Source organism: Gallus gallus, chromosome 13 (assembly GCF_016699485.2).
Source record: "Gallus gallus isolate bGalGal1 chromosome 13, bGalGal1.mat.broiler.GRCg7b, whole genome shotgun sequence".
In the NCBI taxonomy this organism is placed as follows: domain Eukaryota; kingdom Metazoa; phylum Chordata; class Aves; order Galliformes; family Phasianidae; genus Gallus; species Gallus gallus.
This window is the reverse complement of record NC_052544.1, coordinates 4,141,915-4,162,102: the sequence shown is the minus strand read 5'-3', so window position 1 is coordinate 4,162,102 and position 20,188 is coordinate 4,141,915. Positions and strand designations below refer to the sequence as shown.

Below are 20,188 nucleotides of genomic sequence, written 5' to 3'. Positions count from 1 at the left end.
GGACGACTATTTGACATTTACCTCACATTTTGGACTTGCAACATTTATCTCACATTTTGGACTTGCATATCTTACCATGCATTTTAGTCTTCACTGAGGAAAAATTCACAGATTTATTTTCAGTACTTCAGAGGAATAAATCATACTTAAAATCTGCTTGTCTTACTGCAACTATGGGCTAGAACTGAACACCGTCCTGACCCCTTCCTTCCTCCATGCACAGCAGGCTCAGGCAGCTGCACTGATGGATTCATCCAAAGACAGCACTGCACAGGGAAGGAGGGAATCCTGTCCTGCAGTCACGCTGTCAGCACTTGCAGCTTACTCTGCAGTGAGAGACAGATGTCACACAGTCCCTGCTCTTTACACCGCAGCACTGCGCAGGCCACTTCTCTGCAAAGCAAGAGGCAAAAATCCTGCAGTTCTGTTGCTTTACAAAGTGCCTATAGATCAACACTAACAAGAAATAAACATCTCAGTGCTTGCTTCTTGTTTTAACTAAGACAGCTAAAGCCTTTAGCCTCTACCTTAGCCAAAGATTGCCACTATAAACACACACAGTTCTCCAAGACTTTTATAATTCTACCTCTCATCGCAGTGCCTGAAAGGCTTCCAAATAAAATTCATATCTATTATGAAAAGCTCTCTCATTGAATCTGCCTCTCTGTGTTAGGAACTAGAGAAGTGAGAACCAGTGAACTGTCCACCCATATTAATACAAGGTGACAAGTAGAGTTTCCTTTCTTATCCTGATGTTTGGTGTTGATTTTCAGGGTCCAGCAGTCAAGCTCCTCGTGCTTCTTAGGCATTCAACTAAGGGCAAATCCTCAGTGGACAAAATCGCACCAAGAATGAAGTGACCTTCCAAAAATCAATCTACCTAGGAAGTTCTGTAGTTAACTCCACTAACCAAAAGGCGTGTGCCAGAATGAAGCCACGTCTTCTGATGTGTTTCCCCATAGAATGGTGTCGATCTAAAAGTAATGCAATATTGGATTTTCTGACACACTACAGTTAATTTTGTTTAAGCTGACCCAGGTCCTGATGTAAGCAATGAATTTATAATGGTGGTCACACTGGGAACCCACTGGCTCTGTTGTGGTACTTTAATTTTATGCCAAGCGCTGTACAGACAGATAGGAAGACATGAGATAAATCTGTAGTTGGCTATTTTGCAAAACAGTTTTTGACATGATACCAATATTTCTATCTATACAAACACAGTATGCAGTAAGATACTGCCAGATCTCAAGCCTTCGCTGTCTACCACTGCAAAACTCCATGTTCCCAGGTGGTACTTTTGCCTTTTCTCATCATGTGGCAGTATTACTTTCTCCTGCCAGTCCCACTGACTGATTTTCCCTGCTCCATCCTCGGAGGAAGGGTGCAGCACCCACCAAGCATGCTGCTGGTGCATCAGCTCGCTCACCTTGCAGTCCACATCTGTGAGACCTTTTTGCAGGCTGTGTCCAGAGGTAAAAGCAGAGATTTCAAGTGACCATTCTTGCCTGCAAGCCATCAGCAGTGGGTACTATCAGTGAGGATGCCAAAGGCTAACTGCAAGCTGTTTTAGGGGTAAAATACAAAAATATCCTCTCACGCTTCTGTTGCTACTTCCCACCATGTGATATTTAGGATCAGCACTGTACCATAGGAGGACCTGAGCAAGCATTAGACAGGCATGTATTCCTGCAGGTTTGGGTTTCCAAGATGTTTTGGTGTGGTAAAAACAGTAGAAGCTTTGGTCTCACTTCCAGATTTCTGTGTCCCCCCATGGTTCCAGCTGAGACCTGCTGCATTCAGTTCAGAGAGCTCCAAGGAGACCATCCGCCAGGGTGCTACATGAGGATGAGGTTCTCACAGCTACTTTTCAAGAATGAAGCATCTTCTGTGAGGCTCAGATCTCTGCTGAGCATGTTTTGTTGTTGTGGCTGTTTTTTGTTGTTGTTGCTTTGGCTTTGTTTTGTTCTTTTGTTTGTCTTTTTTTAAATCTGAAGCTTCAAGTCTATACATGGGAGATGCACGGTCTCTACAGTGCACACTAGCAATCAATACTTGGCCTACAGTTACATTTCACAAACATAAACAAGAAGCAGTGGTTTTCAACAAACCAGACTTGGCAAAAGGTTTTGAAAGACATTTCTATTATGGCGTTTTGTCGATCTGAATCTCCTACCCTTTGTTGAAAGATATTCAGCTAACAAATGTGATTACGTGGTACTACTACTTGTTGCCCTTTCTGGCCTTACCATTCATTTCTTATTAGCAGGGCTAAATACATGTTCCTGCTGAAGAGATGACTCTAGGGGAAAAAGTGACCAACAAAACAAGCCAACGGATCCAAACCTACAGCCCTGTAGGAACAGTAACTCCTGCAGAGCTTCCTTGAGTACATTTCACCTGCACATAACTTCTTTTTAATTCTTTTTTTTTTTTTTTGAAGTGTAAATTTCACAACAGTAAAAAGAGAGAACATGGTAACAATCACGCAGCCAAAAGAATTAATATCACCATTAGTGTATAAAGTCTAGATTTATCAAAACAAAAACACCTTATAATGCTTAGGGATGATATTAGTTGCTTACACGGATAAACAAGTAAGAGATAAATCCTACCTCAGTCTTGCAGCAGAAAATCCCTGCAGTTACTGCTTGCATTATAAACTGTTTTTCTTCTGCTACCTCAGCAAACAAAGCACCTTCTTGACATTTCCCATAGTTTTGTTGTTGTTTTTTTTCTGCTGACTGTCAACCTAAAATATTTTCTTTATTATTTCCTCCTTAGTTTTGGGTCTTGCTATCATTTAGTAGAAGGTCATCTACCTATTTCTGGCCTGACAGTAGAAATCTCATTTTGATGTTGAATGTAAGTAGCCAATAACACAGTTTGCCTTGTGAAGCCCAGAAAACAGTAGTCAAATTGGACATGTGAAACTGTCCAGAGCCAATTTACAGCAGTGAATGAAAATCACATTACATGATTCAACTACAGGAGCCAACCTGATTCCCTACCCAGAGAACTTGCCACCAGAGGCAATTATGGAACATTTATTTCTGTGTTCAAAAATACTGTGCTGGCTTCAGCTCCAGCATTTACTGGAAGCCTGGGAAAATTTATATAACTTTCTCTCAGGAGGGAGAATAATGTTAAATTCGTAACTGTCTTTCCACTACCCTCAAATGTGTAGTGTCCACACACCTATATTCTTGAGAAATGCAAAAAACTTTTGTCTTTGTGAAGCTGAGAAAGTACGTCCATCCATCAGGACTTCCCAACACAGTGTTACTCCCACGACAGCAATTCTCAGAATATTAATTAATGCCTTTCTGACAAATTTAAAGATGGAATAAGTACAACATTTCATTTCAAAGTGATTTTCTTGCAGAAATTTAGGTTTGTTTTCATTTTCACAGAATCATGCAAAAAAAAAAAAAAATAACAGTCAAGTGCATTAGATCTTTTCTTAATGATAAAATTCCAGCAATTTTCCCTAAGCGTAGAAGTTGTGTACCAAAATCAAGCACTATTCATACCTAGAAACTCTTAGTCATCACTTCAGCTATCAGCTATCAACAGAGAGAATGATAAACTAAATCGATAAGGAGAAGTGACTTGAAACTGACCTTAAGCCTCAGCTAGCTGCTGGTAGCAGGACTGCCAGCCTACTTCACTCTCTTACTCTGCTCAGAAGCCAGACAAGAAGCTGCAGTTACCACCTCACCAGATACGTCATTAAATGTATTTAGATTCACCTGTTTGTAGACTCCAGTCTGCAGACCATGGGGACTTGGCTTTACAGAGTAACTAGTGTAGCGCAACACTACATGTTCAAAGCAGTTCTATTGACTTTCACTGCAGCTGTGAGTCCTCAAGTGCTTCTGAGTATCTCAGTTGAGTCAGACAGAAAAGGAAGATTACATCATTAGTGACCACCCATGGAAGTCCATGCAAGTCACTTGCCCGGAATCAATCAATAAACAGGCAAAAGAAGATACAACCCAATCCTCTGACCAGGACTCATGAGATGATCTTCTCCAATGTCCTCATTTTAGAATTTTCCTATTTCTGCACCAGATTCCATACAAATATACATAATCTGTATTATTTTCTATACTGCTTCAACCTGAATCCTTAAGTATCTTAAGGTCTTTCTCTACTTAGTGAACTCCAAAATGAAAAGATGCCATAACCAGTTCCAGCAAAAGGAGCTCACATGCAAGAGAAGTACAGAGTCAACATCTCTGAATTAATATTTAACTGGAAGAAATAACAACAGTTAGAATAGTTAGTGGCTGTGTTATTTAACTGTTGTTGGGTTTCAGATGCTCACGGTGACACATCAGGAAGGCTGTGTTTCCAGCTCTGCTGAGCTGCACTGGCTCTAGCTTCACCCACACTGCTCTGTCGCAGCCTGCCCAACCCCGCCATCCCAGCCTGGCTGCCACATCCCCAAAGCCCACTTGGTGAGCTGTGCCCCAGGCTCACTACTGACAATTACAGGCTTTATCACCAGACATTCCTCACTTTCTCAGACTCTTCGATCAGTTTGTCACAGTTTACTTTGTTCCCAGTCTTTCTCATGATCACATTTTGCTGTTTCTTGTTCAGTCTTCTTTACCCTAAAAACTTCCATACAGAGCAAAGCCAGTCTTTATTCTCTCAAGTGTCTGCCCCAACACACACGGCAGTCCTTGGCACTAGCGATTAATCAAATCCTCCTCTTACACCCTCAGAAGGTTCTTCAGAACAGCAGTGCCCGATAAGATCAAGTCTGATCAGAAAATGGATTGTTTGGAGACTTCATCTCCTCCCCAGTTCCTAGGTCAGCCCTCCTCTCCAAGGCTGAGCCCATTCTGCACGTTCCCTACCCATCATGCTATCTCTGTTTTATCTTGCAATCGTTTTCTCTTACCCTTCCTAGATACATGTAAACTTCTCCTTTTATTATATATACCATGCCAATGTTGTGATGTGATCACATCACTCATTTACGGCATATTTGTTTTGGTATTTCTCTTTTAGTAAATCTCCAGGTGCTTAATGATTTTTGCTTTCAGAGCATTCATGCAGAACTATTCCATGGCTATTCTCTTCTGTTTCTCTATAAACATACACCGGTCATTTTTTCTCTGAAATACAGAAGGGAATCACTTTGTAAGGAGGGAATCTTTCATATCATGCAACATCCTTTGTTTAATTCTTAGCTTTAGTTTCTTGTAACTCATTTTTCCTCAGTTAATTTGGCTGCTGCTGTCAGCTCCTGACTGAACAAGAAGCTTGACAAAAAAAGGAATTGCATTTTGTACATTCTATCTGTTTTATGAAATCATGAAGAAGTAAGCCCAGCACACAGCTTTCTAGCTTTCCAGCTTTCCTAAATTCCTTTATTTACTAATGAACGTGCTTGTAATGAGGGCCTTCAGGATAATGCAACAAAGGGAGAAGTATAGTAGGGCAACACCACATGCTTCCAAGTCACATGTGGCAGAGATCAGCAGCAAGGGAAAATGAGTCTTATATGATGTCTGCTTTATGCTCTGTGACAAGGGAAGTGCCTGTTTTGTGATGGCTTTTTATTAACAAAAACAAATGTAGGACTTTCTGGAAGCTTTGCTAGAAAGGTTCTGCCTGCCCATATTCATGAAAAAAGAAAGGAAAAAGACAGCAGAGTAAAAGATCCTTAATTAATACTGAAACAGAAAAATGTTCTTTATCTTTAACGATCATGTTACAGTAACAGCTGCATGTTTCAGTTCTACAGAAACTTAGTCAAGGGTTCTTATCTGGCACAGTTTGGCTTATGAAGAAAGACTGAGTTAAGAGGAAATACAAGTAGAAAGCTGTAATTGAATGTAACTAATAAGCAAAGGAACTTGGAAATGCCCCAGGTGGAGGAGTAAGCACAGCATTTTAATACTAACATATAAATATTCTGAATGGGCTACAGTCTACAGAGGAAGTTTGTTTGTTTTTTTTTTTTTTTAATGTGGAATGTGTATTTACAGTGCTAGGTAGAAACAGATAAATGAGAGATACACCACCTCAAGTAGTATCCCACAGGAATTTTGGAATGTGGTGTATGCAATAGTAACCCAGCAAAGTAGTTTGTTCATACCACGTATTCCAAAAGAGGAATTTCAGCTCTAGTAAGAGAAAGATCTCTAAAAGATAATCAGAATCAGACCACAGAATAACAAGGTACAGAAATAAGTGCTCAGGCAGCACCATTACACAGCTGCCTTTTATGCAAAGGGTGTGACTTATCACCAACATTGGGAACAATCCCAAAGGGAAAAAAAATACCAACGCACAACCTCACAACTCTGTGCTGAGAGATGTGGGCTGCTGCACATAGGGACAATTTGCTTGGTTCCATAGCTGCATTACAGCAAGAGAACATTATTCTGCCTATTGTATCAAATCAAAAGACAGTCATTATTCCATGTGTAGCTGGAACCTGACCTTTGGATGGATTTTTATTCAATAAGTGTAGAGTAGACTCAGCCAAACTGAATTTCTGAGCAGTACAATAAACTTCTCATAAAACAGAATGGCTTTCTCGGTCAAAAGAATTTACGCCAGGATTCTTCTGAGAAAACACTGTGGCAGCAGTCTTCCATCCTTCTAGAAGCATTTTGTTCTGTGAGAATATCCTTTACTCAAACTAGATGTGAGAACGTGCAATGCTTTGCCCTTGGATTCTGGGTTAATCAATTGTCCTTTCTTACCAGTACTTTCACAAAACAAAAAACTGCTCTACCAAAAGAAAAAGAAAAGTATGTGGCAATGTCACTGATGTCACTCCTTCTGATAGAACTACTTGAATTTCTTAAGATATATCTCATTAAAAAAAAAATATTAAACTTCTCAGCATTGACTCTATTATAAAGTCAGCAATAAAGTTTACATGAGGGTTAGCTCACATTACACTCTGAACATACTAGTCACCAATATTCCTTCTGCAGAATTACTCCCACTAGAAATGACAGTGAATTTGTAAAGGATGTATACAAGATTAATAAAAAGATTATCTATAGGCAAATACTCAAACAAGCATGGCCTAAAATGCAAGTCTGATGTCTACATCATTAATGAGCTTTAGGCAGCGTTCTATGGAGCTAGAAGGTTTACAACCTGCAGGTTATGAAAGTTTCTCAAGATGTTACCTGCATCTTGTCTGGCTATTCCATCATCTAACTTAAAGGATCTCCATGTTTTCCTCCACTTTCTGCCCTCCTAAGTTGCTTTCACAAGTTATAGGGGCTAGAGATACCAGAAAGGAGACAGAATGTGAATATTCAGGGCTACTGTGACCACACTAAGGATCAGCATTTTCATTTGCTCTGACTCTGAAGTGCACTGCTGCAGGGAAGCACTGGAGCACACCAATTTCAGTCTTCCTGCAGATACTGCTCTCCATGTGACTTCGGCACAGGGCCACAAAGCTGATCTGATTTCTGCTAGCATTGTTAACATTACCAAGTAACACTTTACAAGTCTCTAAACCCAGCCCTAATTTGGGAGCAAGCCTGAAACCAGTCTCCTCTCTGCCTATTATTAAGAACCATTCCAGTCACTCCTACAAACTTGCTTGCCCTGCATCTGACAGAATTGAAAATAAGATTAAACACTGACTTTTCTTAGCACACTAATCACAATTCATATTTTAAGGATATTTTAAAGCTAACTTCCATAGATAGAAAAACCAAGTATTACATGTGCATTTTACATGCGACAATGTAAGTGGACACCAGCACAACAGATAGGCTCTGAATTTTGTCAGGAGGCAAGTAAACAGGCATTCAGAACAGCTTGTGTATGGGTTTATACTTCCTGTAAATGTTTTAAAGGCTCTACATACATGCTCAACAACAGTAATTTTAAGATGTTGTTTATTTTCTGCATTCACTGTGCTAATATTTATTTCCTATTGAAGTATAAATCAAACATAATAAACTACCTCTAATTGTTACGCTAAGATAATAATCCAAACAATTTTGAGGAGAAACTTAATAAAAGCAACTGATGAAGTCAGAGGAACAGTACTGCAGAGCAGATCATCAGCAAGCTATGTAGCACATTGCCTTCATTGGCCATAACCCTTACATTCCTGGCAGTCATAACAGTGGAATTACTTATGTGTAGCCTCACCAATTTATCCTTTATTCCACTGAATTTTGCAGTGCAGCAGTTTTTCTACAGCAATTAAAAGCTGTCCACTGACTATAAAAACATTTAAATCCATACTATGTAGTCTGTAAAAGCTAGTTGGATATTGGTAACCACTGCACTACAACCTCCTAAACAGGAAAAGAATCGACCCACATTCCTTATGGACTAACCAAAAGCAATTTAGTTATATCCAACAGTACATCAGGATCATGGCAGAAGCTATGGACACAAAAACAGATGATTGCAAACCTTAAAAGCAGTAAAAAGAAACAAGTCTGCATTTGATCTTTCAACACAAAATTAAGAAAAATGTTAAAGAATTGGGAGTAATGAAACGTGGCATACCAGAAATTGGAAGTAAAATCAGCAGGGACAATCTGTTCTGATGTCATATCTCACTTCATTACAAATGCAACCTGTCAAGTTAGCATGAAATCCTTGCACTTCTTGGGGAATCCACCAACAAAAGATAAAACAATCTGATTTGACAAAAACAAAAAGGGACTGTGTTTTTCTTGAGTATACAACTGTAATCCCAGACTTGTGAGATGTAAACACAGTCTGCACATAATGTGATAGGAACTTCACCTTATTGTGAGGTAGGGAAACTTCAAACAGAATCTGAATATATACTAATGAATGGTTTGAGCCCTTAAATCAAAACAGTGTAGGCAAAGAGGACAAGTACAAAAATCAGGTAATTACTCAGAACGCAGTTTTCAAAACACAACCTTCTTTCACATAACAAGGATTAAAAATGGAGAGAAATGACAAAGAATGGTGCACTACATTGGCACTTACATTTCCCAAATGTCCTCCGGTAGGTTAGCTGGAATTTCTGTTAAGCCCCTTCCTCGACAATCCACTACATTGTTGCTGCAGGTGCAGGCAGAAGGGCAAGTGATGGAACTGGCACTGCATGATGGTGGTTCGGATTGGGAACCTGTGACATAATGAAATCATTACATGCTAGTTTTGAAAAATGATTGCCTGAGATTTCGACAATAAAATACATCAGCCTCCAAGTTCTCCAGATCCTTCTACCATATTAAATAATGATTTATTTGGATTCAGTGAATATAGCGTGCTATAAATTAACTGTAGAGAAAACATAAAAGTTCACTGTGTTCTTATCTTCCTCAGTCTCTATTCAATCAATTTTTCTTCATAGACATTTCTTTGGTCCCTTCTACAATCAACCAAATTAATTTATTCAAGGATCTAGAAAACAAACCTAAAGATCAAGGAGCATCTCCAAAAGTTGCCTCTGCCTAGAAGTCTCCATTATACCAACTTTCACACACTGAGCAAAGAATATCATCAACAATTACTTATGTGTTTGAAATGATGTAAGCTGGTACGGTATAAAGACTAGAAATAGAAAGCTGGTTTTCCCATAATTAGACAATGCAGTTAATGAAAACACACACAGAGTTATAAAATGTAAGTTCAACACTTCATATCCTTGCTCAATCCAATAATTTCACGGGAAGATAAGAAACTGGAAAGCGAATGCTTAGCATGAGAATATAGCTCTATATACATTCTGATCAGTTCATTAGATTCAAGTTTAATTGTCACTAACATTTTCAAAACTGCAGCAATGCCACCATTTTTTCTTGTGTTTATGATTCTTATGTCTAAAATTTTTAAGATTTTGGTGTATACACACACAGAAGAAGGTTTTGCAACACTGATCAGTTTTATCAAGATGAAGCAGTTACTGAAGTATTTACGGTAAGTCACACTTCCAAGCTGCATATAACAAAAGAATCCTCAAGTATCTTTTCAAGCTATGACCAGACACAGAGGACTGAATACAAACGCTTTGGGTGGTAAGAAGGGACAAAATGCTAAGAGAAATTGGAAAAAAATGGTACTTTCCTAGATCATGCAGATTATAATCACCTTAACTATGGTATCACAAGTAATGTGAAAACATGGCAAGCTACACACAGTGCCTGGGGTTTGTCTTGGAAAAGGCACATGATGGACACTTTCATAAACTGTAACTGCAGGATATATTATGTCAATTGAAATATTGTATGTTCGTATACATATTGCAACATTCTTATAAACTCTGTTGATTTATACCTAAATACCCTCTTCTTTATCCCTTAATTGCATGCAACAATGTTAACTCACTGTAAAGCAAATGTACATATGCATATATTTATAAAAACCTGAATATGACATAAACATCTGATAAGTAGCCAAGATAGTTGGGCAACAGAATATATAAGAACTGCTTTTGAAGAGTAGCAGCTAGAAGGCTTTTTGCACCTGGGGAAGAACAAGACCTTAACACTCACTGCCAGTTCAGATGTTGCTGGTAGACTATCTACCATTTTCTGAAGTGTTGCTCGTGACAATACCAGGAGCAAAGCTAGTTCCAGTGTGTGTTGCTGGAAGTGCAAGGAGCCCCGGCAGCCTGATGAAGGGGGCAGCAACCCAGCCCACATCAATAGGTTGGAACTAGATGAGCTTTAAGGTCCCTTCCAGCCAAGCAATTCTATGATTTCAACTGTGTATGAAGCGTTGCCAAATTATAGTACTGTGTTTGAAATTTCTTTTTATTGAGTCATCAGTGGACTTTAAGTCAGGCCAGCAAAAGAAAAAAAATAAATTTCAAAGCACTGGATGTTTTAAATACAACTTTTTTTGATGCTAATCAGAGCTGTGAGTGACTCTGCTTTGGCAGACCAGCCCTCAGAACTCCAGTTCAGGAGTCTAAAAATTGGATTTCCAAAGGTAGTGACCATCTTAAAAAAAAAACGAATGTCAGAGGACATCTGTGATATGGGTAGGAGTCACATTCAGCCTCCATGAGAGTGCGGAGCTTTCATCATGAGATGATGCTTTCTCTTTGCTATAATATCCTGTTGCACTCGCAAGCCACTTCCCAACTTTTCTGACAGCTACAGATAAGCAGTTTACAAGCAACAGTCTTTATCTCAACACACAGATGGTTTGAATCCCAGAACAGCTTCCCCCTGCAGAATCAGGCAAAAACAGTATAAAAATAATTCAATAGCGTAATTACAATCTAAATTCTAGTACTTACGCTCAAGGAATCAACTTCATATTTTTTTATCTGACAACCTGAGTTTTGACAAGTTCCAGTTCCAAAATCTTATTAGACATAGTCTTAACACAGTCCAAATACGTGAGCATGTGTGTAATACAGTGCTTAAGTTTTAGCTACTTAAATAAAAAGAATCCCTAAGCTTCACTAGTTAAAAACATACATGTACAGCAGACAAGACAAGCAGCACTCCTGGGTCTGTCTTCTGGCCATAAAAATGCAGAGCAGACATATCATCATTGTGAATTAATAGAATTCCTTCAGAAATTAATGGAGCTCTGCTGCATATCACCAAAAGCACTGCCAGCTCTGCCTTTCACCATGTCCAAGGTTTCTGTAACTGTGAATGCTTCCAGAAGTAGATTAGAGTGTTTCAAAATGCATAGGAACCTCTGCTATCTCCGCATAGGAACAGGAGGTTTGTTTTTACAACCTCACCACACAATTTTTACTTGTTTCCTTTGTCTGCCTACATTGTGGTGTGATGTCCAAAACAAAAGGAATAATGAGAAGTGCAAACTAACCATGTCAAGCCTTTCTAGACTGGAAGAAATGCTCAGAGTGGGAAGAAACACTTCAGAACAACCCTTGCTCTCCAGAAAGCAAAAGGAAAGTTGGCAGCAAGGTCAAGCCTTCCACACAACTTCTAGCACATACAATAGCTATGCTTGCTGAAGAGATTTGTAAAGAGAGGAAAAGGCATCTTGCAGTTGTACCACTACAACACACTGCTGTGGGTTAGTGAAGCTTTAATAAGCTCCCTTTTCATCAGGGCACAATGTCAAAAAAACCCCTTGAATTACTGCCAGTTGGAGATTTAGGAGCCTGTTCCCAATTCTGCTGTATTTAAATGAGTATCTACTACAAGATGCAGTGGAGCTCAGCTCATCACCTCCATATTTTGCACACTACAGTCTTGCAGAGTGCTGTGTACTAATGGAACACTTTGAAAGGAGCTTATTATATTAGATACTCTGAAAAGTATGACAAAAATGACAGAAAAAACCAATCCTCATTATACAGAAAACAAGTAGCATCAGTGACAAGGTGCTAATGAGCGTCCCACTACAGCAAAGTATTAGGGAACTTTCCCAGAAAATGTTTGAATGGAAAGGTGAAAAGGTAAGCTATTTGTGCTGGCTGCTACGCCTTCCACATCCTCTCCAAAGAAAGACCTGACACACTGTGGACTGAAGCCATTGGGAGTCCTTTAATTTACACTGCATGAGGAGCTAAGACCATTTACTTCTGCTTTTCTGCAGAAGGAGGAACTGCAATGTTAACAAAATTCTGATTTAGTGCTAGGGTGTAAAGCAAACCAAACCCAAAGCCACCGATTAGTTAACAACAGAGGTACACCGAGCCAAAAGAAAGAGAGAACACCATATAGCAAGTTTATTCCTAGTGCACACGGAGCTGAAATTGGATGATAAAATAACACTGAAGATGTATAATGTTACAGGATCTAACTTCTGCTGGAAAAAGTGAAGCAAAAAGTGAAAAAAGGCTGTGTTTATGTGGCTCTATTTTCCACATATAATGAGTGATTCCTTTATTTTTATTTTTTAATTTCACTTAGAATAGCATGGAAAAATGACTGTTTCTATAAACTTAATTTCTTATTATAAACCTGAATTCTTGGGGAGCCCCAAAATACCCAGTACTCCTGTCACTGCTTACTGACATTTTATGCTCAGTGTAAAAATACTTGGATCCATACTGAATGCAACCCTGTACAGTTGGTGAAATTCCTCCTCCATAAGCAAAAAATACATCTAGATTGTAGGCTTCTACATTTTAGCAGAATAAAAAGACTTAGTGAACAAACTGTCAATCAGTACCATCCAATGGTTTTATTAATGTTTTTCTTTCGCAAAGGGTTATGGATGAACACTGAGCAGGGATCTAGCCCCTGTTACATCAGCTTTTACTAAAACATTAAACTGATAAAGTAAAGGTCTAGTGAATGATGCTGAAAACCATATTTAATATTTAATTTAGCTGATTCCATTAAATTAGGATCTTGGCTTAGCTACACAGTAGATCTGTAGAATTAACGCACCAACAAATCTAAGAGAGTTTAATTAGTTTAATGTTTGCATACATGTGGAGAGATGGTAAAAAAAAACACAAGTCTACATAGGCTATGGAGTTTGAAGTTCAGAAAATTAAAATTTGGATTTGATCTCCACATCTAGTAGAGGATGAGAATAACAACATATAAGGATCCCAATGCAATAAAAAGAATATCTGAAATCTAAAAATGCATTTTCCTTTTGCTGCCAATACCTCCTAAAAAGAAAAGACCTGAGAAAAGCATAAGTATTTCAGGATTCCTGTTTGTGTTCATCACAACTGTGGTGGGAACAGCAATGGACAAGCCATTTATGTCATCACGTTTATGCCATCTCCTTTCCAAAGTTCTTGCTGTCACTTTATCATTTCAGATTTTTTTCCTTAGTTTCATAGAAGCACTAATTCACCACGTTAGCTATATTTTTCTCTAATTCTTAAAAACCATCAACATAATTATGCATGTTGTTATATAAAAATTACCCTATCAGAATGTGGAAGCTAAAATAGGAACCCTGTGGACAAAAATTACTATGCTTTTTGTGGTTGATATAATGGACAGGCAGTCACTATGAGTAGGGTAATTGATATCTGGCATTTCATCAGCCTGCGATGCTTTACATTACAGTTTCAGACTTCAGGTTAGAGAGAAAGAAGAGATGGGGAGAGGCTCAGAACACAGCAGTTTATAAAGGAATTAAGTGCTCTTTTCAAATAAGTGTCTCATTGACCTCTAGCCTTTTAAGAGCAGCAAATAGACTGATATTACAATTAGCACAGAAAGATTATGGAGTAGAAATGAAGAGTTTAAATGTCACAAGCATTTAAAATAAATTTTGCAATGACTAAATAAACTAAATCTCATTTGCACTGACACCCATTTACGGCACGCTAAGTAGTATGCTTTATTAGCTCCCCACCTAGCCAATTGCCTTTACAGCAGCTCTCTTCTATCAGAAAAATTCTAGTTATTAGTAAAGAAGTATTGATGGATTTCAAGAAAATCTGACAGGATTTACTGGTTAGAAGTCTGTGGTGACTTTAAATCCTTCTAAGTATGGCAGACATGAAACTATTGATCAACAAGCAAAACAGTACAAGTATTGCAGATCTGTGGGTATGTTATGACCTTTTGTGGTGTAATTAAATAACTTATTACAATAGTGGGACATCTGAAATCAATTACTACTACATGAACTTTTACTGGGCTCCACTAACAAAACATCAAAAAGATACCTAAAACAGATGTATTGCTCTGAATAGTGCTTACAATCCAGCATTCAAATACAACTGAACATGCATAGTCCTGCAGAGAGATATAAGAAAGACAATCACAACTATCTCCAATTTTACCCTTCCTCAATGATGGCAAATACCCCACTAATGGAGAAAAAAATTGTATAAATATTTATTCTATAGGAATGTAGAGCAAATGGTTTATGCAAATGTTTCATCCTTGGTTCAACAGATCTTCACTGAGTACAGCACTAAGAATTTATGATTAGTGACTTAGGCCTCAACTGACAATGCCACCAACTTCACTGTATGCAGAAAATGGCTTGTTATGAATTTTCATTATTTGATTCAAACTCACCATGTTGTTGTTCATTCCCAAACAGTAAGTTTATCTGTTAAAAACTCATGGCAAGCAGATGTAAGTCTTCTGTAGGCACACTCAGTACTAACTGGCTTACAAACAAATATTTAATAATGAAGAAGAAAATATCTAAAGGAAGTGAAAGGAAGGCTTAGAGTAATATGCAAAGCCCGTTTTATTGTACAAAAATCCTATTTTGGATGTTTTGAGATGCACTGGTAAAGCAAGGCCACTGAAAATCAGGCCTCGCATCACAGAGTTTCACCCTAAAAACACTAATTGCAATTATTTCATTAACAATCATAACTCCCAAACTGCATTCAGTATTTCTAAATGAAATGGAATAAAGGAGAACAAAGAAGCAAGTTCACCTGTAACAACAAGGTCGAATGGGCAGATGTGTTCTTCTGAGGGATGGCACACTCCATAAATAGACAGTTAACAGAGTGGCGTGGTTAGGCCGATATTTTACAGGTCATAAAACTAGAAGGATTATCATGGTGGAAAGGGACAATAAAAAATTAATGAAATGCTCACCTGTGTTGTAGGCTCACAGAAAAAATTCCCAAGGGAACAATATCCAACCAGAGATCCTTCCCCAGGGGCAGTCGGCCCTTAAATGGGGCCTAAGAGAGATGCAGCCAGGCTGCAGCCCTTCCAGTCACACAGCTGAATTGCCTTCACCTGTGCTTCCTGGGCTGACCCAGTGCTCGCCTCAGGTGATCAATCAGTGGTTCAGGCCGTGACTCAACAGTTCCCATAGAGGGATTAATAAAACTGCAACAGAATCTGTGAGACAACTGAAGTCATTACAAAACTGTGACAAAGCTGTTCTTTGAATATCTTTCCCCATCCTGGCAACACAGGCCTACTTCCCTAACAGCAGCCAGAACTTACCTTTCTGACTGAGGAAAGCCCTGAGGAAAGCTGCTAGCATGTATTTGGCTCTTTGGGTTTACAGAGATAGGTTTCTGAAGGGTTCCCCAATGCCCTTCTGCTGCTGTGACCTGTGGTGTCCACCCAGCTCAGCACTGAGCATCATGGTGCCTTCCCACTGAATACCAAAATAATAGTGTTATTGCACTACTAATAAAACAAGCCACTATTTTTGGACATAAACATGAAACCTAATCACATTATTATTCTTAGAGCAACAGTTCAAAAGCCCAATGGATGAATAATTATACCTAAATCTGCCAGTTTTAAACAAGCATTTAAGAACTACGTGTACTGCTCTGGAGAAAGAGAATTCCAGAACAAAGGTAATCATACTGAAAAGGTACAAACATAATTGTGTGACTGTAAAACTAAATTTACTGTAATTTAAAGCCAATTTTAAGCTTTGGTCTTCAAAGATATATTAAGTGCCTGAATAAATATGATTTTTACCCTCAGATTTGCATAAATAACACCATATGTGGCATCTTGCTTATGAAGCAATGCGAGAAGTAGATTCTTAGAGTATAAACCCATGTAACTACTAATGCTACAGTAAATTTAAGTTGGTAATGGGAAACTCCATGAAGTCTGTGAAACAGTGGAATCAGACAACAAACTCAGGTAAATAGTGATGAGTATCTCTGCAAACCTTCTGGAGGGTCTCACTTCTGGAGCAGCTAATGAATGCACAGTATTGAAATGTTTCTTTAGGCTAGACCTCAGTGTTAGTTTGTGCTGCCAAATTATAACAGGAGATAAAAATTCTATCAGAGCTCCACAAAAAGTTTCTTAGAATATTCAAAGCATGTTTTGTTGTTTTTTTTTTTTCCAAAAGGCTTTAGAAGTCACACAGTACTGAAAGTTCTGCAGGGACCCCACTGTAAAGAGCACTTACTCAATCTCTGTTGGTCATAAAAAACATAAAACAACAGCGAGAAAAAAAGGTGATATTTGTCTAATACAACTCACAGGTCACTCTTTGGGAAAGAGGTCAAATCCAGATAAAATGCTTCAGCTCACTTCTCAAAGCAGTAAAACAGCTGTACAATGAGGATGTCCACAAGGCATAAGGAATTCTCACACACGCACAAAAAAGGCCTCCTCTTCCTACCTTGTATCTTCAGCTTCCTGCGACTACTAAGCCCAAGGACTATTAGCAGCCCTACTCTGCAAGATCTGGGGTATGCTTCATGGAGAGAAATCACCCTGTTCCCTCAGGAGCAGTAACTGCTGCCCTGCACTGGTACAGCTTGCATCATTAGAAAACATTCCTCCCTGCTTTTTAGTTTCCAGGAAGCACCAATCTTCCATGCTGGCAGTACCTCTACATCCCATGCTGAAAGAAGCAGACCCACTGCTAATTATGCAGATACACACACCATTGTGCAGCTTTTTAAATAGGAACAGATGGGGAGGAGTTCCCCTCTCCACACACTTTTCCTTTGGCATCTTCTGAATGTTCTCATTAAGATACTAAGCTTGAGGAGTGATATTTTATTAGTTACTCATTGTTGGTTTTCTTCTCAACAATATGCTATGAAGTTATTAAGAGTGAAATAGAGAAAGACAATCCACTGAGTTTTGCGGTCTGGGCCAGAGAGTAACAGCTATATTTTAAGACCATTTGACCTCACCTAAACAAATAAATCTGCTTCCTACTCCCAGCTTCCTATCTGCATTAAGCAGCAGGAAGCTAACATATTTTCATTATTTTGTATCTCAGCTGCAGTTTCAGAGTATAATACAAAAACTAGATCTTCAACCAAGATTTGGATCTATCCAGTATTTTCTTAAATTCAGTATCACTTTATTTAGCCAGAAATCACTGTACATTTGGCTCTTTATTACTTTCTTGCCTCAGCTTCAGACTGATGCAACTCCTAATTAACTTTCACTGATTTAATGCAGAATTAAGAAGTAAGGTGCAACTGATGGTGTGACTTTGTGAACCCTCTGCTTCAGTTTGCAAAGCTTTACAGATGTGCTAATGTGAGTGAAAAAGCACTCCATGACCTGATATAACTGATCAAAATGTAGATTAATTTCAGTGTCAAGAAGAGCAGGTAGAAGAAAAATCAAGGAGCAGTAATACAACTCACAAGAGAGCAAAATGAAATAAAAACATTATCCTAAGGGAGCCTGGGAGAGAGGGAGCAGAGAAGGACAAATAGACTGAGAGAAAGAGGCCAGAAAGAGGCCATGAAACATCTGAATATGGCGAGGAAACATGGTTTGATCCAAGCAAGGACTGGAAGGCTTTGAGGTTTACTGAGAATACGGCAGCACACACACATAGATGCTTCTCTGCTAGTTAAGGGAATATAAACAGTTCCCAGGCATGACAGTGCAGGGAGTACTTCAACTATCATCAAATCTTTGCTCCCCTCTTTCCTGTCACAGGAACATGGAAGTGAATTGCAAAGTTTTGGTGAAAAGAGAGAGTGGAGATACATATCCTCCTATTTGCAGCTCATCAGCTGAGGCACTCGTGCTCCGGTGCCAGGTTAGCCCCTTCCACAACATTGTGGCTTTTTTTAGGAGCCTGAAGCACCACACACTTCCCAGAGTTCTTTGAATCAAAGCAGCTGCATGGGGCAAGAGCATGCTTGAAGATTTCTTTGGGAACAGATAGCTTTAAAGCCCAGATCCAGGCAGGCTGCTCTGTCAGGGTGGCTCTGGAGGAGAGATTCATGTATAAGGAGGAGACAGCTTGCTGAAGAGCCAGCCAGAAGGCGCTGGTGGGTGACAGGTCTGCCAGAAGTACGTGGTGCTCTCCCCAGTGCTGAGAGACCAGCCAGTCCCAGCCCTGCTCGGTTCTGTTAATGACCCTTCCCCTGCCTCCTCAGAAACACAAATCCAATTAGACATATTTGCAAACCTTTCTCCAGGCAACTGCACATTATTTAATCCTACACATTAACCTACAGTTCTCAGTCAAATGCTCATGGGCACGAACAAGTGAGATCTGGAATAACTTTTCTACTACTCACCATTTGCCTGCAAGGGCCATTTGAATTAATATTTTTATAATTTACATGCTCAAGCTGAACAGTATTTTTTGAAAAAAATTAGCTTCAGTTTACACAGGTATATTGGCACATATCTCTGATTTCAGCAGCACTATGTTGAGAGACCTTGTACATAGTGCTAATGAACCTGACTGTGCAGGACAGACAGCACTGTGTCCAGAAGGAAACAAGAAACTTGGATTCCAGTTATAGAATCACAGAATCATACAATCATAGAATCATAGAATGGCCTGGGTTGAAAAGGACCACAATGATCATGGAGTTCCAACCCCCTGCTATGTGCAGGGTTGCCACCCACCAGACCAGGCTGCCCAGAGCCACATCCAGCCTGGCCTTGAATGCCTCCAGGGATGTGGCATCCACAACCTCCTTGGGCAAACATAGCACATCTCTGTCAGTGTTTCACCTCTTCTTTTCCAGTTTACATTATTCCTTGCTATGAAGCATTCAAAATTTGGTTCAGAAGCAGTGTTGGTCATAAAAGGATTTTTTTAAAAAAAGTATTTTTGCACAGGATTCAAAGAACAACCCAGAAAGTTGTTGAACAGGGTTATTTTTCTACCTTCCCTACTTTATTTCATTCTCCTCTTTCTGCTTTGAAATATGCAGCAGTACACGATTTGAACTGGAATACTCTGATAAAGCCCATTTTATAGTGGAGGAAAAGTTGAGATTTTTCTTCCTCTGTAATGTATTCCCACTGCCATAAAAATACAAGTACTTGAAATGCTGAGCATGTATTAAAACAAAGTAGTTCAGTACACTGTATTTCAGCACTTCGTAAGTATGATGCAAAGAAGCTTTCACTGCCAGCTAGAGGGTAGTTACAGTGATTCATATAATCTTAAACTATATAAAATTCCTTTGCAGAGGGACAAGTTCAGTCCACCATTCACCTCCTGTCCTAGTGTGACTTCATAGTCAAACAGGAACAAATTAAGCTGTAAAATCAGGAATAAGATCTGTAATAAGGAGCAGGGAAGATTTATAATCTCTTTAAACTGACTATCCATGTAGGTTTTTTGTGGAAGCATCAGATACTAAGCTGAGTTCTCTGCTAAATCCTCCACTAAAACAAGCTCTTCAAATGTACTGCTTTTTCAGGATGTGTGATTTCCCAGATGAAGGCTAAGGGATACAGTTTATGAACTGTCTCAGCGGAAGCTTCTTTCCTTTAATTTTTATTAATTTATGCTTTAATAAAAAGCAGGGCGATTTTGAGAGTTCTCTTCTACATTCTTGGTCCAACATGCAGCTGTTAAATAATCCTTATTCTTTCGGAAGTCACAGGCT

At 39.0% G+C, this 20,188-nt stretch overlaps 1 protein-coding gene across 6 annotated transcripts in view; it reads right to left on the bottom strand.

Moving 5' to 3' along the window:
• SLIT3 (slit guidance ligand 3) overlaps positions 1–20,188 on the bottom strand; it is a 526,297-nt gene that overhangs the window by 156,652 nt on the left and 349,457 nt on the right. For all 6 annotated transcript variants that reach the window (XM_040646811.1, XM_040646810.1, XM_015293584.4 and 3 more), the window contains one exon: positions 8,974–9,115. In XM_040646811.1, the coding sequence (XP_040502745.1) occupies positions 8,974–9,115 (142 nt within the window). The remainder of the gene's footprint in view (positions 1–8,973; positions 9,116–20,188) is intronic.